Below are 24377 nucleotides of genomic sequence, written 5' to 3' on the forward strand. Positions count from 1 at the left end.
GCCACCATTGGTTTATGGGACCATGGCCTCCAGAGATACCCCTAAATATACTTAGCCGGTGTCCAGCACTTTCTGGCCTTACCAGATCCCCCAAAACCATCTTTAGTCGCATCCCATACGATCCGAGCCACCTTACACAGCATCCAAACGACAATCCATGAGCAATGCCAAACGTCTACCTATAACAAATGCCATCTTCCGGGACATGTCTACTATCCTTGCTAGTTCGCCATTTGGCCTTCTCCCCAGCCTGGTCATACAAGCGGCCATATACCTAGCTTACTACGGGTTCTTGTGGTCTAGCAAGTTTACTCACAGCAACCCCGCCCGCCAAGTTTTGCGTAGACGTCACCTGGCTCGCTACCAAGACCATTTCATCCTTCACCTTGCAGTATCTAAAACCCAGCAATCAGGCTCCAGGGTAGACAATCACCTCTATAAAACAAACAATGTCTGGTGTCCGGAACCATACTCGACCGCCTACTGTCACTCCTACCGGAACAGTCAAACTCTAGTCCCCTACTACCTTTTCCGACCAAACCCTGGAGTGCCTGCCAGTTTGTCACACACGTGAGGATTCTTCTTCGCAACCTACACCTCAATGCCAGTCAGTACTCCGATCACTCTTTCTGTATCGGAGCAGCCTCGACTGCATCTCGGCATGAGGTCCCAGTTCATGTCATTAAGACACTAGGCAGGTGGAAGTCTGCCTGCTTCTCCTGGTACATCCCCAATCCTCAGGTGGAAATTGCACAAGCATTCACCAAACTTGCTCAATGAATAACACTGAAAACTAATACTACACCCCTACCTGAATGTTTTTGCCCCCTTATTTTGGCATACTGTCCATCAGACCAGGGCACACTTCAGGTCCATTTCATGTTGTAAGTTTTATGGTAAGTATCTTGTTCATATCCGTATCGGCCATAGGGCTCCAACCATAAGTAAGAAGGCCAGTATGGTGGCCTGAATTTATGGGAGGAGCCTGGAGGGGTGTTTAACCAGCCCGCACGCCTGTGGTCTTTGTCGGTTTCCTGTGCACGATACCCACCCTCCCATCCCCTTTTTCAGGGCATTTCTCAAATTCATTTCTCTTCACAAAATATTCATTTCTAATCTTGGGTATGCCCCCTTATTTTGGCATACTGTCCATCAGACCAGGGCACACTTCAGGTCCATTATGGTAAGTCTATCTTGTTCATATCCGTATCGGCCATAGGGCTCCAACCATAAATATATATATATATACACACACAGTATCTCACAAAAGTGAGTACACCCCTCACATTTGTGTAAATATTATATCTTTTTATGTGAAAACACTGAAGAAATGACACTTTGCTACAATGTAAAGTAGTGAGTGTACAGCTTGTATAACAGTGTAAATTTGCTGTCTCCTCAAAAAAACTCAACACACAGCCATTAATGTCTAAACCGCTGGCAACAAAAGTGAGTACACCCCTAAGTGAAAATGTCCAAATTGGGCCTAATTAGCCATTTTCCCTCCCCGGTGTCATGTGACTCGTTAATGTTACAAGGTCTCAGGTGTGAATGGGGAGCAGGTGTGTTTAATTTAGTGTTATCGCTCTCACTCTCTCATACTGGTCACTGGAAGTTCAACATGGCATCTCATGGCAAAGAACTCTCTGAGGATCTGAAAAAAAGAATTGTTGCTCTACATCATGGGTGCTCAACCTGTGGCCCTCCAACTTTTGTGGAACTACAAGTCCCATCATGCCTTTGCCTTTAGGAGTCATGCTTTTAACTGTCAGCCTTGCAATGCCTCATGGCACTTGTAGTTCTGCAACAGCTGGAGGGCCACAGGTTGAGCACCCGTGCTCTACATAAAGATGGCCTAGGCTATAAGAAGATTGCCAAGACCCTCAAACTGAGCTGCAGCACGGTGGCCAAGACCTTACAGCGGTTTATCAGGGCGGGTTCTACTCGACCAAAGAAGTTGAGTGCACACTGCTCAACGTCATATCCAGAGGTTGTCTTTGGGAAATAGACGTATGAGTGCTGCCAGCATTGCTACAGAGGTTGAAGGGGTGGGGGGGTCAGCCTGTCAGTGTTCAGACCATATGCTACACACTGCATCAAATTGGTCCTCAATGGCTGTCATACCAGAAGGAAGCCTCTTCTAAAGATGATGCACAAGAAAGCCCACAAACAGTTTGCTGAAGACAAGCAGACTAAGGACATGGATTACTGAAACCATGTCCTGTGGTCTGATGAGACCAAGATAAACTTATTTTGTTCAGATGGTGTCAAGCGTGTGTGTCGGCAGCCAGGTGAAAGGTACAAAGACAAGTGTGTCTTGCCTACAGTCAAGAATGGTGGTGGTAGTGTCATGGTCTGGGGCTGCATAAGTGCTGCCGGCACTGGGGAGCTAAAGTTCATTGAGGGAACCATGAATGCCAACATGTACTGTGACATACTGAAGCAGAGCATGATCCCCTCCCTTTGGCGATTGGGCTGCAGGACAGTATTCCAACATGATAACGACCTCAAACACACCTCCAAGATGACCACTGCCTTGCTATAGAAGCTGAGGGTAAAGATGGACTGGCCAAGCATGTCTCCAGACCTAAACCCTATTGATCATCTGTGGGGCATCCTCAAACTGAAGGTGGAGGAGCGCAAGGTCTCTAACATCCACCAGCTCCTTGATGTCGTCGTGGAGGAGTGGAAGAGGACTCCAGTGGCAACCTGTGAAGCTCTGGTGAACTCCATGCCCAAGAGGGTTAAGGCAGTGCTGGAAAATAATGGTGGCCATAAAAAATATTGACACTTTGGGCCCAATTTGGACATTTTTATATATATATATATATATATATATATATATATATATATATCCTAGTGTGGCATAGAATACAAAAATAAACAATATTGCTTTACAATATAAACTTTATTATTTTATTGTTGCATTTATTATATTCATTCATATGCACTAACTATAGATTCTGCATAATGAAAATATTGTGCCAGGATAAAACTGATGACATCATTGGATAAACCAGATGACATCATAGGGTTTTCAGGTTTTTTATGCCGGGCAGGTGCCGTGTTTTAGTTTCCAGGTCTTTCTATTTGATCTTTCGATGAAATAAGAGATTACGACTGCAGATTGTTCTGATAATCGGCATGAAACCCCAAATGAAGTAGGAAATGCGTTTTCATGTTCTGCGTCTCGACGTTGATCGGTGAGGAGCTGACGTCTCCATTGAACTATTTTTATCTCGTTTTGTGTTCCGGATTCCTATTAACGGAAATGTCAGCGCGAGGCGAGATTGACGCGTGTAAAGGTCAAAAAAATAATTTCAGCCGACACAATGGACGTTGTGTGACTGACACCGAGAGAAAGATTCCGAGATTAATCCATCATATGAAATGAGGAGAAGAATAGAGGATCGCTCCGTCCGTCCGTCCGTACAGAGGAAGAATTCTGTGCTGGAGAATGTATTCTAGAGAATGTGGAGTACATCCATTCACTACAGACCCTCATCACTGAGAATACAACCTATCCATTCACTACAGACCATCATCACTGAGAATACAACCTATCCATTCACTACAGATCATCATCACTGAGAATACAACCTATCCATTCACTACAGGCCATCACTGAGAATACAACCTATCCATTCACTACAGACCATCATCACTGATCATACAACCTATCCATTCACTACAGACCATCATCACTGAGAATACAACCTATCCATTCACTACGGACCATCATCACTGAGAATACAACCTATCCATTCACTACGGACCATCATCACTGAGAATACAACCTATCCATTCACTACGGATCATCATCACTGAGAATACAACCTATCCATTCACTACGGACCATCATCACTGAGAATACAACCTATCCATTCACTACAGACCATCATCACTGATCATACAACCTATCCATTCACTACAGATCATCACTGAGAATACAACCTATCCATTCACTACAGACCATCATCACTGATAATAGAACCTATCCATTCACTACAGACCATCATTAATGAGAATACAACCTATCCATTCACTACAGACCATCATCACCACGAATACAACCTATCCATTCACTACAGACCCTCATCACTGAGAATACAACCTATCCATTCACTACAGACCATCATCACTGATCATACAACCTATCCATTCACTACAGACCATCATCACTGAGAATACAACCTATCCATTCACTACAGACCATCATCACTGATCATACAACCTATCCATTCACTACAGGCCATCATTAATGAGAATACAACCTATCCATTCACTACAGGCCATCATTAATGAGAATACAACCTATCCATTCACTACAGATCATCACTGAGAATACAACCTATCCATTCACTACAGACCATCATCACTGATAATAGAACCTATCCATTCACTACAGACCATCATCACCACGAATACAACCTATCCATTCACTACAGACCATCATCACTGATCATACAACCTATCCATTCACTACAGACCATCATCACTGAGAATACAACCTATCCATTCACTACAGACCATCATCACTGAGAATACAACCTATCCATTCACTACAGACCATCATTAATGAAGATACAACCTATCCATTCACTACAGACCATCACTGATAATACAACCTATCCATTCACTACAGACCATCACTGGTAATACAACCTATCCATTCACTACAGACCATCACTGGTAATACAACCTATCCATTCACTACAGACCATTACTGATAATACAACCTATCCATTCACTACAGACCATCACTGGTAATACAACCTATCCATTCACTACAGACCATCATCACTGGTAATACAACCTATCCATTCACTACAGACCATCATCACTGAGAATACAACCTATCCATTCACTACAGACCATCATCACTGATAATACAACCTATCCATTCACTACAGACCATCATCACTGATAATACAACCTATCCATTCACTACAGACCATCATCACTGATAATACAACCTATCCATTCACTACAGACCATCATCACTGAGAATACAACCTATCCATTCACTACAGACCATCATCACTGAGAATACAACCTATCCATTCACTACAGACCATCATCACTGATAATACAACCTATCCATTCACTACAGACCATCATCACTGATAATACAACCTATCCATTCACTACAGACCATCACTGAGAATACAACCTATCCATTCACTACAGACCATCATCACTGAGAATACAACCTATCCATTCACTACAGACCATCATCACTGAGAATACAACCTATCCATTCACTACAGACCATCACTGATAATACAACCTATCCATTCACTACAGACTATCATCACTGAGAATACAACCTATCCATTCACTACAAACCATCATCACTGATAATACAACCTATCCATTCACTACAGACCATCATCACTGATAATACAACCTATCCATTCACTACAGACCATCATCACTGAGAATACAACCTATCCATTCACTACAGACCATCATCACTGATAATACAACCTATCCATTCACTACAGACCATCACTGAGAATACAACCTATCCATTCACTACAGACCATCATCACTGAGAATACAACCTATCCATTCACTACAGACCATCATCACTGAGAATACAACCTATCCATTCACTACAGACCATCACTGATAATACAACCTATCCATTCACTACAGACTATCATCACTGAGAATACAACCTATCCATTCACTACAAACCATCATCACTGATAATACAACCTATCCATTCACTACAGACCATCATCACTGAGAATACAACCTATCCATTCACTACAGGCCATCATTAATGAGAATACAACCTATCCATTCACTACAGACCATCACTGATAATACAACCTATCCATTCACTACAGACCATCACTGATAATACAACCTATCCATTCACTACAGACTATCATCACTGAGAATACAACCTATCCATTCACTACAAACCATCATCACTGATAATACAACCTATCCATTCACTACAGACCATCATCACTGAGAATACAACCTATCCATTCACTACAGGCCATCATTAATGAGAATACAACCTATCCATTCACTACAGACCATCACTGATAATACAACCTATCCATTCACTACAGACCATCACTGATAATACAACCTATCCATTCACTACAGACCATCATCACTGAGAATACAACCTATCCATTCACTACAGACCATCATCACTGAGAATACAACCTATCCATTCACTACAGACCATCACTGATAATACAACCTATCCATTCACTACAGACCATCATCACTGATCATACAACCTATCCATTCACTACAGACCATCATCACTGAGAATACAACCTATCCATTCACTACAGACCATCATCACTGATCATACAACCTATCCATTCACTACAGACCATCATCACTGAGAATACAACCTATCCATTCACTACAGACCATCATCACTGAGAATACAACCTATCCATTCACTACAGACCATCATCACTGATCATACAACCTATCCATTCACTACAGACCATCATCACTGAGAATACAACCTATCCATTCACTACAGACCATCATCACCACGAATACAACCTATCCATTCACTACAGACCATCATCACTGAGAATACAACCTATCCATTCACTACAGACCATCATCACCACGAATACAACCTATCCATTCACTACAGGCCATCATTAATGAGAATACAACCTATCCATTCACTACAGACCATCACTGAGAATACAACCTATCCATTCACTACAGATCATCATCACTGAGAATACAACCTATCCATTCACTACAGACCATCATCACTGATAATACAACCTATCCATTCACTACAGATCATCATCACTGAGAATACAACCTATCCATTCACTACAGACCATCACTGAGAATACAACCTATCCATTCACTACAGACCATCATTAATGAAGATACAACCTATCCATTCACTACAGACCATCACTGATAATACAACCTATCCATTCACTCAGGACCAACCTATCCATTCACTACAGACCATGATCACCGCGAATACAACCTATCCATTCACTACAGACCATCATCACTGAGATAAACAACCTATCCATTCACTACAGACCATCATCACTGAGAATACAACCTATCCATTCACTACAGACCATCACTGGTAATACAACCTATCCATTCACTACAGACCATTACTGATAATACAACCTATCCATTCACTACAGACCATCACTGGTAATACAACCTATCCATTCACTACAGACCATCATCACTGGTAATACAACCTATCCATTCACTACAGACCATCATCACTGATAATACAACCTATCCATTCACTACAGACCATCATCACTGATAATACAACCTATCCATTCACTACAGACCATCACTGAGAATACAACCTATCCATTCACTACAGGCCATCATCACTGAGAATACAACCTATCCATTCACTACAGACCATCATCACTGAGAATACAACCTATCCATTCACTACAGACCATCATCACTGAGAATACAACCTATCCATTCACTACAGACCATCATCACTGATCATACAACCTATCCATTCACTACAGACCATCATCACTGAGAATACAACCTATCCATTCACTACAGACCATCATCACTGATCATACAACCTATCCATTCACTACAGACCATCATCACTGAGAATACAACCTATCCATTCACTACAGACCATCATCACTGAGAATACAACCTATCCATTCACTACAGACCATCATCACTGATCATACAACCTATCCATTCACTACAGACCATCATCACTGAGAATACAACCTATCCATTCACTACAGACCATCATCACTGAGAATACAACCTATCCATTCACTACAGACCATCATCACTGAGAATACAACCTATCCATTCACTACAGACCATCATCACTGATCATACAACCTATCCATTCACTACAGACCATCATCACCACGAATACAACCTATCCATTCACTACAGACCCTCATCACTGAGAATACAACCTATCCATTCACTACAGACCATCATCACTGAGAATACAACCTATCCATTCACTACAGGCCATCATTAATGAGAATACAACCTATCCATTCACTACAGACCATCACTGAGAATACAACCTATCCATTCACTACAGATCATCTTCACTGAGAATACAACCTATCCATTCACTACAGACCATCATCACTGAGAATACAACCTATCCATTCACTACAGATCATCATCACTGAGAATACAACCTATCCATTCACTACAGATCATCATCACTGAGAATACAACCTATCCATTCACTACAGACCATCACTGAGAATACAACCTATCCATTCACTCAGGACCAACCTATCCATTCACTACAGACCATGATCACCGCGAATACAACCTATCCATTCACTACAGACCATCATCACTGAGAATACAACCTATCCATTCACTACAGACCATCATCACTGAGATAAACAACCTATCCATTCACTACAGACCATCATCACTGAGAATACAACCTATCCATTCACTACAGACCATCACTGGTAATACAACCTATCCATTCACTACAGACCATTACTGATAATACAACCTATCCATTCACTACAGACCATCACTGGTAATACATCCTATCCATTCACTACAGACCATCATCACTGGTAATACAACCTATCCATTCACTACAGACCATCATCACTGAGAATACAACCTATCCATTCACTACAGACCATCATCACTGATAATACAACCTATCCATTCACTACAGATCATCATCACTGAGAATACAACCTATCCATTCACTACAGACCATCACTGAGAATACAACCTATCCATTCACTACAGACCATCATCACTGATAATACAACCTATCCATTCACTACAGACCATCATCACTGATAATACAACCTATCCATTCACTACAGACCATCACTGAGAATACAACCTATCCATTCACTACAGACCATCATCACTGATAATACAACCTATCCATTCACTACAGACCATCATCACTGATAATACAACCTATCCATTCACTACAGACCATCATCACTGATAATACAACCTATCCATTCACTACAGACCATCATCACTGATAATACAACCTATCCATTCACTACAGACCATCACTGAGAATACAACCTATCCATTCACTACAGGCCATCATCACTGAGAATACAACCTATCCATTCACTACAGACCATCACTGATAATACAACCTATCCATTCACTACAGACTATCATCACTGAGAAAACAACCTATCCATTCACTACAAACCATCATCACTGATAATACAACCTATCCATTCACTACAGACCATCATCACTGAGAATACAACCTATCCATTCACTACAGGCCATCATTAATGAGAATACAACCTATCCATTCACTACAGACCATCACTGATAATACAACCTATCCATTCACTACAGACCATCACTGATAATACAACCTATCCATTCACTACAGACCATCATCACTGAGAATACAACCTATCCATTCACTACACGCCATCATTAATGAGGATACAACCTATCCATTCACTACAGACCATCACTGATAATACAACCTATCCATTCACTACAGATCATCACTGAGAATACAACCTATCCATTCACTATGGACCATCAGCACTGAGAATACAACCTATCCATTCACTACAGACCATCATCACTGAGAATACAACCTATCCATTCACTACAGACCATCATCACTGAGAATACAACCTATCCATTCACTACAGATCATCATCACTGAGAATACAACCTATCCATTCACTACAGGCCATCATTAATGAGAATACAACCTATCCATTCACTACAGACCATCACTGATAATACAACCTATCCATTCACTACAGACCATCATCACTGAGAATACAACCTATCCATTCACTACAGACCATCATCACTGAGAATACAACCTATCCATTCACTACAGACCATCACTGATAATACAACCTATCCATTCACTCAGGACCAGTGAGATAACTGATTAATTTGCTGCTCGGGCCCATAAATGATGATTTCTATTCTGCACTCACTGGAGATCATATACTGCTAGAAGCACACACCTCCTCCATACCTTTAAAGTAGGACCTGCCCATCCCCCTATCCTATGAGATTCCAGTCATCCAGTTGAGGAAAGCAGACTTCTTACTGGCGTAGGTCTCACTTGACCCCTCTGATGACTTTCTCATTTCCTGTCCTGTGTCCAGCACTATACATAATCTTGCTGGATGCAGGGGCTGTCTGTATGTAACAGTTTGTGATCCGCGGTGACTGCATAAGTGCATTGCAGCATAGAAATACTCTTTTTATGGCTCCAGGCAGCGCAGACAACCAAGAGGTGTAGACATTTTCCTTGTTCAGTCTTTGAATAGATGCAGACAGGCTCATGTATACAAAGCACTGTTTACACTGGCTCATGCATGTGATGGCAGCACTGAGAACAGAGGGGAAGACAGGGGCAGAGTTAAGAGGTGATCCTTGAAAATTGTTTGGGGTCCCTACATGTATTGAAGGTACTGATGTGTCTTAAAATGCAGTTGTCCTTTTTGGGTGGTATGTGGTTGTCCAAGCCTTCGGGGACACGTGAACCACAGAATAGTTTCTGGTAAATCCCTCGGCATTGTGTATTGGAGCACCAGGGAGGGGGCTGCCTGCTTCCTTCCATACCTCTGTGAATATAGCTCTAGCTTGGTGTGGAGCACACGGAAGGGTTAATCTGTCGGAAATACACAGCACAGCTGAGCCAAGGTGTCGCTGTTGTTTATATCCCGCAGACTGCGCCATTTATTAGCTGCAAGCCAAGGACATACACCTCCCCGGGTAATCGCCGACAGGCATGGCGCACCTTGTTTTCTTCTGCCTCGGCCAATTTTCACAGCCTGGCAGGAGACGGATTATGGATGCTGAGGATTTGTGGATGTCATGTTTGCGTCCTCAGTGTATGGGGGTGGATGGCACAATTAACAATTAACCATTCGGTGAATAACATCAGTGAGCAGAAAATAGTCACAGGCTCGTGTGGACCACTTGTGTAATGAACAGCTGGCCCCATATTCCCAAAACATTAAAGCTGCGTACACATGATCGGATTTTGCGACGGGAATTGTGTGATGACAGGCTGTTGGCGGAAAATCCGACCGTTTGTACGCTCCATTGGACAATTGTTGTCGGATTTTCCGTGGACAAATGTTGGATGGCAGATTTAAACATTTTCCGTGGACAAATGTCTGTTGTCGGATTTTCCGAGTCTGTCGGACAAAAGTCCAAAGTACAAACACGCATGCTTGGAAGCAAGGACAAGCCGGAAGCGGTCGGTCTTGTAAACTGGCGTTCGTAATGGAGAATTAACATTCGTGACGCGGCAAATTATGAAATCTCCAAATGCAGCGCACAATCCTCTTCTTCTTTAATAGGATAATAATGAAGCTGCTTTGCTGGTGATACTGATGGAGTTCTGCCAAACGTATTTTAAAAGGCTTTTATTTTCTAGTGATATCAAGAATAATATTATTATGCTTGTTTTTATTTTTTTTTGGCCAAGTTACCGCAACACCATTATCCCGTAGTTTTTAATCTCAAAGATACAACTATGTTGGTGACCCTTGTTAATTTTACATTGTATTTTTTTTTTAATGTAACTGCCTACTCCCAAACTGTCATTTGAAGTAAAACACATAGCCAAGTATTATTATCCATAATTTTTTTATTGTGCAAATCAAAACAAATAAAATTAGAAATGCTATCTGCCAATAGAACTTAACCAAAAAGTCCAAATGCATCCAAAAATATAGAAAACGTAGCAAATCAAATCATTATTGTTCAACCAAAAAAATAAAATAAAAGCCTCATGCATGTATCCTGCTTCTTACTATAGGGGGTCACCTATGCCAAGAGTTGGTGAAAGCAGGGGTCCGTCATCCGGAGATAATTCCTGAAATCATCCGGATTATTCTCCTGGAGCTCCCGCAGCAAAGGCATATGACATAATTGGTCACAATTAATAAAGCAACCAATTTTTGGTCCAAGAACTCCTCCTCCTCCTCCTCCTCCTGTTCCTGGACTGGACTTGGGTCAAAGTAATAACTCCAAGGCCAGTAATAAATAACACATTATCTCCTCCGATTCCGCAACATGTCTGGTTGACGAACAGGCCGTTCATTAACGAACTGAAAAGCATGAAATGAAAAGTGCAAAATGAAAAGCGTGAATCAACACTCACCAAACTTCTACTAACACGAAATTAGCAGAAGGAGCCCAAAGGGTGGCACTAAAGAGCTGAAAAACAACGTAGTACGTCACTACGTTCATATTTGTTGGCCTACAATTGTGTGGCCTTGTGTATGCAAGACAAGTTTGGGCCAACGCCCTTCAGACAAAAGTCCACGGTTTTGTTGGCGAACAATCCGATCGTGTGTATGAGGCTTTAGAGATGTATTTAAAAAAAAATGGAGAGTCCAAAATCTTGTGCAGCTGTGCATGGTGGACAATCAGCTTTTAACTTCAGCTTGTTCAATTAAGCTTTGACAAAAAATACCTGGAAGCTTATTGGCTACCATGAAGAGCTGCACCAGATTTTGCACGCTTTTTGTAAATCACCCCCTTAAATTGTATCTCTAGGCAAAATAATATATAGCTTTCCATAGATTGGGGAAGGGTTTTTATTGCTCTCTGAGTCTCCATTGTGGACAGGGCCACCATTATAAATGATTGGGCCTGTGATATGGGGTCATCAAACTACGTTTTTATTGAGACATGTCAGTCAGAACTTCAGTTTAGGGCTTGGTGGCCCCCCCCCCCTTTTTTTAAACAAAATTAAAGTTTCATACTACATAAGGTTCACATGGATCCCCTTGCAGGAGATTTCCAGCTGGCCCACCTGGCTACACCTGCTATTAGTGCTGGTCTGCCAAGCCATGGATTCCTCTTGTTTGCGTAGCCTTTTATCACAGCACCTTGCTGTACAGGCCCACTCCTGGCCTCCAGATGGGGTTCTCCCAGCAACACTTCTTAGGAACTTACACACCCTCCAGCCCCCTCTATGGACTCTCCAGTCACCTCTGATTTCTTTCCAGACACGCGTAGCTGTCCCGACTCTCCCAGTCCTCTGGCCAAGAAGTCTCCCCAACATAGGGTCTCCTCTCCCATGTAGGTCACCTCTCCTGGCGGGAGCTCACCACTATCTTCACACAAAGGCTCTGTGTCTGAAAGGCAGCAAGTGCCCTGAGCTCTCATGGGACATGGCTTTATAACGACTCTGCACTCACACAGGATTGAAGGTTCTGTCTCACCCAAAACACGTTGGAACCTTCAAACTACAGGCCCCGATCCGTAACTACCAAACATGCAACACAGTTTTCTCCACTCATAATAAGCAGAACAGAGCTTCTCAAACATCTTTACATCCCTTTCCCAATCTAACACCATGACAGGGCCTCGTATTGTCACAGGCCCACCAAACGGCCTACTTGACTGGACCCCCTAAATATGAATGTCAACACAGTCATGTATATAATGGTCCTCATGAAGGAACCAAGTCACAATGAGGATAAACTGCACCTCCTGTATTTACTTTACAACTGGAGAACATTTCGGCTTTGTGACTTAAGCTTTCCTTTGGCTGTGTCTGGTGGCTTAGCTCAGTCACTTCTTCCTGAGTTGCCTCCCACTGCTGTGGAGGTCACGCTCTGCCCACTGGCTGGGAATTGTTGGCTTTTCCGGGCCTGTAGACCGTGAAAATGCAGGGCCCAGGCCCCCCTGCTTACCTGATGGGGCCCAGTATGTGACAACTAACTAATTTAAATGCATTTTCCCTAAAAATATAGATTTAATAAATGGTTGTGCTAATATTGTGCTACATAAAAACTGCAAATACCATGTTTTTATTTTATGGGTTCTGCAGTTTTTGAAAATATAGACATTTTAGTAGTTTCAAGTTTGTTTTCATGCCAAAAAATTAACATTTTAGCATGTGCGAAAAAACTGAGTGAAAAAAAAAAAAAGGAGCTGGTAGTGAATGGGTTAAACAGTACTGGAAGAAGAAGGTACAATTCCGAAGACTGTGCATGTGCCGTTCTTCATATTTCTTATTTATCCTTCACATTACACAGCTGGATAGGTTGATCTTCATGGGTTACTGCCCTTCTCGCTTCCCAAATGACAGTACACAGCTGGTGACACGTCATTATCCCCATCTCCGGAGGAATTCCTCCATCCGTTTCTCTACTGTCCTTCAATACATTGATGTTTTCAAAGCTGCATTATTCTTATTCCGTGTGGTGGACTATTTCACCTTTCTTTTCTTCTGTATGCTGGTATGTGGTGGCACTGTCCATGGTCCTGATCATCAGACGTAAATGTATATATCTGCTGTGTGGCGGCACTGGCCATGGTCCTGATCATCAGACATAAATGTATATATCTGATATGTGGTAGCCCTGTCCGTGGTGCTGATCATCAGACATGAATGTATTTACACTATATTACCAAAAGTATTGGGACGCCTGTGTTTACACGCATGAACTATAACATCATCCCAGTCTTAGTCCATAGGGTTCAATATTGAGTTGGCCCACCCTTTGCAGCTAAAACGGCTTCAACTCTTCTGGGAAGGCTGTCCACAAGGTTTAGGAGTGTATCTATGGGAATGTTTGACCATTCTTCCAGAAGCGCATTTGTGAGCTCAGGCACTGATGTTGAACGAGAAGGCCTGGCTCACAGTCTCCGCTCTAATTCATCCCAAAGGTGTTCTATTGGGTTGAGGTCAGGACTCTGTGCAGGCCTGTCATGTTCCTCCACCCCAAACTCGCTCATCCACCCCAAATGCCGTTAAAGTCCATGTGCGTGTAAAGGCAGGTGTCCTAATACTTTTGGTAATATAGTGTATCTGATATGTGGTGGCACTGTCCATGGTCCTGATCATTAGACATGAATATATATATATATATATATATATATATCTGGTGGCACTGTCAATGATCCTGATCATTAGACATGAATGTATATAGCTGGTACATGGTGGCACTGTCCGTTGTGCTGATCATCAAACATAAATGTATATATTTGGTGTGTGGTGGCACTGGCCATGGTCCTGATCATCAGACATAAATGTATATATTCATTATGTAGTGAACATTGGCCTTGGTCCTGATTATCAGACAGAAATATTTATCTTTGGTATGTGGTGGACACTGTCCATGGTCCTGATCATCAGACGTCAATGTATTTTTCTGAATAAGTGTAAAATTATATCCACGCTTAGTGAAAAATAAACAATCAGCAGCTGAACAATACAACCCAGATATTGGGCACTAAGCAAAACGTAAAAATATAAAGTGCAGCGCTAAAAATGATGCAATTCGAGATGATCCCACGTGAGATATTGAGCGTAGATCAAATGCTTGACCGTGTGATACCCATCACCACAGTGAGGTAAAAGGCTTACCAGATTCAGGGGGGTCCCAAAGTGCTTGTTGGATCAAGGATCCACTGAAAGGATGTCCAGATGTCCTGAGCACCTCCCATCAGGAGCCTCCACAAACGCAGTGCTATGATCAGGTCAGACATCCTCAATATCAGGAAATGCAGATATGCAAAGAAACAAAGAATCCAATAGTGCAATATTGTCTCTTTGGGTATTTTAATGGTAAGTATTGCAGTGCTGCATACAAATATTCATTATATTGGCTCAGAAACAAGTCTCCAGTACAAATGGATAAAAAGGAATTCCTTGCAAGTAAAAAGTCCACAAACGTGCATAAGCGATCGTGTGTGTGCGTAGCATCCCGACAATCGTTTCGTCAGAAATGACATCATCAGGGGTGCGCCCACATGCCTGCGCCAACGCTCTATGTACTTCATTGGCAGGACAAGGGAGCTCTGCCATTGGTTAAACCAATTGGTCCAAAGGCGCTCATTGGTTAGACAAGCCAGGCCCATCAATGGAGTCAATGGAGCTTGATGCCACCCTGGGCAAAGTAGTGAAGTGTTAGAGGCAAGGGTAGAGCCTCTACAGGGCCGGGACGTCCCCTCTTTATCCACCGAAGCAGAGCCAAAATGGATTCCAGAAAGTAAAGTGGTTTCTCAGTTCTTTTGTTATTCTGAAGTAATCCTTCTGTGTTTGTCACAAACACATCAAGCATCAAGCTCCATTGATTCTATGCTTATGGCAGTAGAATCCAACCTCTCTGGTAAGCGTATTCCATCTATTCGCTAAAGTTGATGATATACAAGTTGACGGTTGGTAAGCAGACAGGATCGATACACAGATTATTTATCCTCACTGCAGACTGTTGTCCTTTTTGGATTATATATTCCCTTTTTTCTTGGGACATTACGTCTACATGCACTTTGAACTTTATATTCACTATTAATACATGTGTGTTTTAGCGCTACAATTTATTTTATATTCGTTACCTTTTTGTCACATGGTTTGTAGCAGCTGTTTTTTGTTTATTTGGGTAGCGCATTAATCATTTCTTTTTTTCAATATTATTATACATGCCTGGCACTTCTCGCATAAGTAGTACCCCTTTAGATCACCAAAAAAAGTGGGTCTAGTAGGCGGGTCAGGAACATTTGGTACTATTGTGTTCCTTAAATTAGATGCACCCCTAATCAGATAATAGAGAACCTAGAACCCGGTCTTTCTTAATAATCGGTCAATGCCCTTTAATGATCCTCTTAATTGCCCAGTGTTGGCTAGAGTATGTGGTGAAAAAGGCCAAACCAAAATTGTCCGAGTTATCCCCTTGGGGGGAGATTTATCGCTCAACATTTCCTGACGATCCCTGCTGCTGACTTCTACTATAAGGGAATCCAGGGCCTTACTATTATATCCTTTGGCCATGAACCTTGTTCTTAAAATTGATGCCTCATTAAATTTTTACATTTTTACAATGTGTTTATCTGGTCTTGATGGACACTGTCCGTGGTCCTGATCATCAGACATTAAAGTGATAGTAAGGCTTCGTGTTTTATTTTTTAAAAATAACAAACATGTCATACTTACCTCCACTGTGCAGCTCATTTTGCACAGCGTGGCCCCGATCCTCCTCTTCTGGGGTCCCTCGGCGGCTCTCACGACGACTCCTCGCAACAGACAACCCCCTAGGAGAAGCGCTCTCCCAGGGGGTTACCGTGCGGGCGTCCTCCCGAGTCCAGTATTTGCGTCCATAGACACGAATGCCGGACTCGGCCCCGCCCCCCGGCGCCCGCATCATTGGATTTGATTGACAGCAGCGGGAGCCAATGGCTGCGCTGCTATCAATCTATCCAATCAAGAGCCGGGACCCCGTGCAGAGAGGGAGAGTGCGTCTCCACCGAAGTAATTACGGGGCTCAGGTAAGTAAAACGGGGGGGGGGCTGGAGGGCCGGTCGCTGCCAGAAGTTTTTTCACCTCAATGCATAGGATGCATTAGGGTGGAAAAACACAAGGGTTTACAGCCCCATTAATGTATTTATCCGGTCCTGATGGACACTGATGTCTGATAATCAGGACCACGGACAATGTATTTGTCCGGTCTTGATGGACACTGTCCGTGGTCCTGATCACCAAATTTCAGTGTATTTATCTGGTCTTGATGGACACTGTCCATGGTCTTTATAGTCAGACATATATGTACATATCTCATGTCTGTGATGGACACTGTCCATGGTCCTGATTATTAGACATATGTGTACATATCTCATGTCCATGGTCCTGATTATCAGACATATATGTACATATCTCATGTCTGTGGTGATCATCAGACATCAATGTATTTATCCAGTCTTGGTGGACGCTGTCCATGGTCCCGATCATCAGACATCAATGTATTTATCCAGTCTTGGTGGACGCTGTCCATGGTCCCGATCATCAGACATCAATGTATTTATCCAGTCTTGATGGACACTGTCCATGGCCCTGATTATTAGACATATGTGTACATATCTCATGTCTGTGGTGGACACTGTCCATGGTCCTGATCATCAGACATCAATGTATTTATCCAGTCTTGGTGGACGCTGTCCATGGTCCCGATCATCAGACATCAATGTATTTATCCAGTCTTGGTGGACGCTGTCCATGGTCCCGATCATCAGACATCAATGTATTTATCCAGTCTTGGTGGACACTGTCCATGGTCCTGATTATCAGACATATTTGTACATATCTCATGTCTGTGGTGGACACTGTCCATGGTCCTAATCATCAGAAATAAATGTGTATATCTGGTCTATGGTGGACACTTTCCATGGTCCTGATCATCGGCCTTTTAATGATAAAAAGTTTTTTCTGAAAACTGATACTGTTTCTGTATATTCTATATTGTACCATGTCAGGAAATTATTCATGGAGACTTTGGACTCATGCACACAGGGCCTAAAAAAGAAAAATACCTGTAGCACACCTCTGTTTATTATGTTCAAGCCATCCACCTGTTGGATCCAGGCCACTGGACGCATGGCAATGTCCCATGGAGTGAACCGCACCTTTTCATCTTTTTGAATTTGATTGCGAACCTGTCACGGTATATATTCCCCCGTGTGCTTCTGCTTTTCTGGGGGTGTTTTCACTGGGGCATTACCATGATTGTGAGCATTATAATTTCTCCTGGATGGACATCGCTGACTATTTTTAACCATTTTGTGGCTGTTGCATGTGTCTTTACAACCCTTGCTCTCTTAATATTTACACCCCTGAGGAAAGAAGGAATTTCTGGAATGCGCTGGGTGTGGTCTGTGGATATCTGCCATGGTGTTCCCATCACGGTAGTCCAGGGATCTATCAGAACTGCATTTTCCTATTTTATTCATTGTGTTGACTTATATATTTACCAGCCACTACTGCTGTTCTTTTTTTAACTTCTTATCAAATAATAAAACTTGTATAAATTTGTTATACTTCTTTTTCTTGGATTCTTCATGTCTGTACTAGCATATTATGAGTTGGGCCACTAAAAACCCGTTAGGGGGATGATTTTCTATTCTCTTCACCATTTAGGACGTGGGCCCATTCCATTGCTCAACCTTACCTCAACATCTCTTTTCTGAACTACAGTATCTCACAAAAGTGAGTACACCCCTCACATTTTTGGTACTATTTTATTCTATATTTTTATATTCTTTATTTTATTCTATCTTTTCATGTGACAACACTAAAGAAATGACACTTTGCTACAATGTAAAGTAGTGAGTATACAGCTTGTATAACAGTGTAAATTTACTGTCCCCTCAAAATAACTCAACACACAGCCATTAATGTCTAAACCGCTGGCAACAAAAGTGAGTACACCCCTAAGTGAAAATGTCCAAATTGGGCCCAAAGTTTCAATATTTTGTGTGGCACCAATATTTTCCAGCACTGCCTTAACCCTCTTGGACATGGAGTTCACCAGAGCTTCACAGGTTGCCAATAGAGTCCTCTTCCACTCCTCCATGATGACATCAAAGAGCTGGTGGATGTTAGAGATCTTGCGCTCCTCCACCTTCCGTTTTGAGGATGCCCCACAGATGATCAATAGGGTTTAGGTCTGGAGACATGCTTGGCCAGTCCATCACCTTTACCCTCAGCTTCTTTAGCAAGGCAGTGGTCATCTTGGAGATGTGTTTGGGGTCGTTATCATGTTGGAATACTGCCCTGCGGCCCAGTCTCCGAAGGGAGGGGATCATGCTCTGCTTCAGTATGTCACAGTACATGTTGGCATTCATGGTTCCCTCAATGAACTGTAGCTCCCCAGTGGCGGCAGCACTCATGCAGCCCCAGACCATGACACTCCCACCACCATGCTTGGCTGTAGGCAAGACACACTTGTCTTTGTACTCCTCACCTGGTTTCCACCACACACGCTTGACGCCATCTGAACCAAATAAGTTTATCTTGGTCTCATCAGACCACAGGACATGGTTCCAGTAATCCATGTCCTTAGTCTGCTTGTCCTCAGCAAACTGTTTGCGGGCTTTCTTGTGCATCATCTTTAGAAGAGGCTTCCTTCTGGGGGGACAGCCATGCAGACCAATTTCATGCAGTGTGTGGCGTATGGTCTGAGCACTGACAGGCTGACCCCCCACCCCTACAACCTCTGCAGCAATGCTGGCAGCACTCATACGTCTATTTCCCAAAGACAACCTCTGGATATGATGCTGAGCACGTGCACTCAACTTCTTTGGTCAACCATGGTGAGGCCTGTTCTGAGTGGAACCTGTCCTGTGAAACCTCTGTATGGTCTTGGCCCCCAAGCTGCAGCTCAGTTTCAGGGTCTTTACAATCTTCTTATAGCCTAGGCCATTTTTATGTAGAGTAACAATTCTTTTTTTCAAATCCTCAGGGAGCTCTTTGCCATGAGGTGCCATGTTGAACTTCCAGTGACCAGTATGAGAGAGTGAGAGCGATAACACCAAATTTAACACACCTGCTCCCCATTCACACCGGAGACCTTGTAACACTAACGAGTCACATGACACCGGGGAGGGAAAATGGCTAATTGGGCCCAATTTGGACATTTTCACTTAGGGGTGTACTCGCTTTTGTTGCCAGCGGTTTAGACATTAATGGCTGTGTGTTGAGTTATTTTGAGGGGACAACAAATTTACACTGTTATACAAGCTGTACACTCACTACTTTACATTGTAGCAAAGTGTCATTTCTTCAGTGTTGTCACATGAAAAGATAGGATAAAATATTTACAAAAATGTGAGGGGTGTACTGACTTTTGTGAGATACTGTATATTCGATTCTGTGTTCATGAATACATAGGCATTTACAGGCATATTAGAAGAGGAGATTTTCCCTGCTGAATAAAGCCCATCACCACCAGTGAATTCAGGAGAGGAGTGTTTGGGCGTAAATAAATTCATATTCTGCCCAATTGAATCCATAAACACTTGACACAACTAAATACATAATGTGCAATATGCGGTTTTGAGCACTTTTTTTTTTTTTAAGCTGCTTTTTCCTGCCAGAAGTAAAAGATGTTCAAATTCAAATATCCTGTGTGCATGATCCCTTAGTAAGGGATTCAGATTAAGCAGTCTTTTAGCAGAGATGTACAATTGATTGTACAGACCTTTTATTTAAAACACCTTCAATATGGAACATCAAGTATGTTAAAATGTAAAAATCGCATAAAAAAAAAAAAAAATGACTTTCAGGTACAAACACCACCAATGTGTCTTTGTTTGAAAACCCTGGAATTTCCTTTTATCGCGGTTCGGACTTGATTTCGTAATCCTATCAGTCCCATCTGGTAAATCTGCTCTGCTTCTGATGAGATTAGAAACCTGAGCCGAGTGACCCCGGGGACACTTCCCGCTCCGTGTGACTATAAATATCCTTCTGTGCGCTATATTCAGCGAGTCGCCGTGGTCTGTACTTCCTGCCATGACATCATCCTGAGCACCCAAGAAGAATGTCCCTTCTCTGCGGTAGGCATCCTCGGCCTTGTGTTGAGGGAACGGCGGGATTGGCCAGCGAGAAGCACTGCGACTACAGACTGCCATGGGGGGCGATGTGAGCTGAAGAGATATCAGGCGGCTGTAATCTCCAATTTATCAAAATTCCGATCACACCAGCTGTGACCTGTCTGGAGTCTGGTTTGGATTCCACTAAAGAGGGGACACTTCTAAAATATATCAATGCATCTATTTAATTCCATACCAAGAGGAAATGGACTGACTCAGACTGCTTTGTAGAAAAAAAAAATACCTGAATGACCGATATCTGACCATTTTACCATTGTTAGGTAGAGTGGGAATGTTGGGTGCTGCAATTTTTGGAGAGGTACAAATTGCGATGGGCATCACCAGCACTGTGCTACTGGCCATGTATGATCAGGAGGGGGTAGGGGGGTTTCCAATTACATATATGGTGTACACCCTCCGGCGCCAGCATGCCCATTCAGTGTGCCCACCACTGTGACTGGGCAGTCGCAAACAAATCCCGGTAAATTTTATGATTGGGGGGGGGGGGGGATAGTATGGGTTTCCAGTTACACATATACCATACATACAGCTGGTGGTGCTGTTCTGTGCTGAGAGCGTGCCCGTTCTGCATCCCCAGCATTGTGACCGAGCAGTCACTGACAGCTCCTGGTCACTTTCTTTGATTGGCAGGGTGTAGGACAGGTTTCCAGTTACACATATACTGTATGTACAGCTGGTGGCGCTGTTCTGTGCTGAGAGCGTGCCCATTCCGCATCCCCAACATTGTGACCGAGCAGTCACTGACAACCCCTGGGCATCTTTTTTATGATTGGGCGGGAGTAGGACAAATTTCTCATTTGCATATATGGATTCAGCCCATTTGGCATCCCCAGCATTGCGACTGAGTGGTCATTGACAGCTCCTGGTCACTTTTTATGATTGGGAGGGGGTAGGATGGGTTTCCAGTTACACATATACTGTATGTACAGCAGGTGGCGCTGTTCTGAGAGCATGCCCATTCGGCATCCCCAGCATTGTGACTGAGCGGTCATTGACAGCCCTCGGTCACTTTTTATGATTGGGAGGGAGTAGGACAAATTTCTCATTTGCATATATGGATTCAGCCTGTTTGGCATCCCCAGCATTGTGACTGAGCAGTCACTGGCAGCTCCCGGTCACTTTTTATGATTGGGAGGGGGTAGGGTGAATTTCTCATTTGCAGCCACTGGCGCTGTTCTGTGCTGAGAGCGTGGCTGTTTGGCATCCCCAGCATTGTGGCTGAGCGGTCACTGACAGCTCCCGGACACTGTTTATGATAGGGTGGGAGGGGTTTCCAATTACACGTGTACATATAGCCGGTGGGGCTGTTCTCTGCTGAGATCATGCCCATTTGGCATCCCCAGCATTGTGACCGAGCAGTCATAGCTCCTGAACACTTTTTACGATGGGGAGGGGGGTAGGCCAAGTTTCTGATTTGCATGTATGCCTACAGTCAGCAGCGCTATTCTGTGCTGACTGCATGCACATAGTGTCCCAGCATTGTGACCCAACTGTTGCCTACAGATCTAGGTCATGTTCAGGAGGTGGTAGGGCAGGTTCCCAGTACAGCCAGTTGCATTGTTCTGTACTGAGAGCGCTCCCAATCTGTATCCCCAGCACTGTGACCACCGATGACCATCCCCAGCACTGTGACCACCGATGACCATCCCCAGCACTGTGACCACTGATGACCATCCCCAGCACCGTGACCACCGATGACCATCCCCAGCACCGTGACCACCGGTGACCATCCCCAGCACCGTGACCACCGGTGACCATCCCCAGCACCGTGACCACCGGTGACCATCCCCAGCACCGTGACCACCGGTGACCATCCCCAGCACCGTGACCACCGGTGACCATCCCCAGCACCGTGACCACCGGTGACCATCCCCAGCACCGTGACCACGGGTGACCATCCCCAGCACCGTGACCACGGGTGACCATCCCCAGCACCGTGACCACGGGTGACCATCCCCAGCACCGTGACCACGGGTGACCATCCCCAGCACCGTGACCACGGGTGACCATCCCCAGCACCGTGACCACGGGTGACCATCCCCAGTACCATTACCACCGATGACCATCCCCAGCACTGTGACCACCGATGACCGTCCCCAGCACTGTGACCACCGATGACCGTCCCCAGCACTGTGACCACCGATGACCGTCCCCAGCACTGTGACCACCGATGACCGTCCCCAGCACTATGACCATCCCCAGCACTGTGACCCCCGATGACCATCCCCAGCACTGATGGTTCCCAGTCACTTTTTTATGTTCAGGTGGGTGTAGGACAGGTGAAAAGGAGGAAAAGCTGAAAACTCGATTATCTCCCGCTCCTCCCCACAGCTAGACCAGTGCCCGCAGTGTCTGCACCCTCATACTGCAATAGGGTCCTGATATTAGCAAGACCAGAGCAGGGTCTGTAGCATCATATTTCATTTGTGGTGTCATTCATTGTGTTTCACGATCTTCTCTTTCTCTTCTCATCCACAGAAAAGCAGCGGGAGATGGCCCGGAAAGGGTCCCTGAAAAACGGGAACGTAGGAAGCCCAGTGAACCAGCAGCCCAAAAAGAACAACGTCATGGCCAGAACAAGGTAAGTCCACCCAGCTTCAACTCTTCTGGGAAGGCTGTCCACAAGGTTTAGGAGTGTGTCTATGGGAATGTTTGACCGTTCTTCTAGACTGATGTTGGATGAGAAGGCCTAGCTCGCAGTCTCCGCTCTAATTCGTTCCAAAGGTGTTCTATAGGGTTGAGGTCAGGCCAGTCAAGTTCCTCCACCCCAAACTCGCTCATCCATGTTTTTATGGACCTTGCTTTGTGCATCAGTCCTAATCATTTGGTGGAGGGGGGATTATGGTGTGGGGTTGTTTTTCAGGGGTTGGGTTTGGCCCCTTAGTTCCAGTGAAGGGAACTCTTAAGGTGTCAGCATACCAAGACATTTTGGACAATTTCATGCTCCCAACTTTGTGGGAACAGTTTGGGGATGGCCT

The 24377-nt window shown here is 43.8% G+C and overlaps 1 protein-coding gene across 1 annotated transcript in view; it reads left to right on the forward strand.

Annotated features, from left to right (window-relative positions):
* FAM219A (family with sequence similarity 219 member A) overlaps positions 1-24377 on the forward strand; it is a gene marked incomplete in the record, with an annotated part of 127791 nt that overhangs the window by 83022 nt on the left and 20392 nt on the right. The window contains 1 exon segment of the mRNA XM_073611724.1: positions 23878-23980. Within this exon segment, the coding sequence (XP_073467825.1) occupies positions 23878-23980 (103 nt within the window).

Source organism: Aquarana catesbeiana, linkage group LG01, assembly GCF_042186555.1.
Source record: "Aquarana catesbeiana isolate 2022-GZ linkage group LG01, ASM4218655v1, whole genome shotgun sequence".
In the NCBI taxonomy this organism is placed as follows: Eukaryota; Metazoa; Chordata; class Amphibia; order Anura; family Ranidae; genus Aquarana; species Aquarana catesbeiana.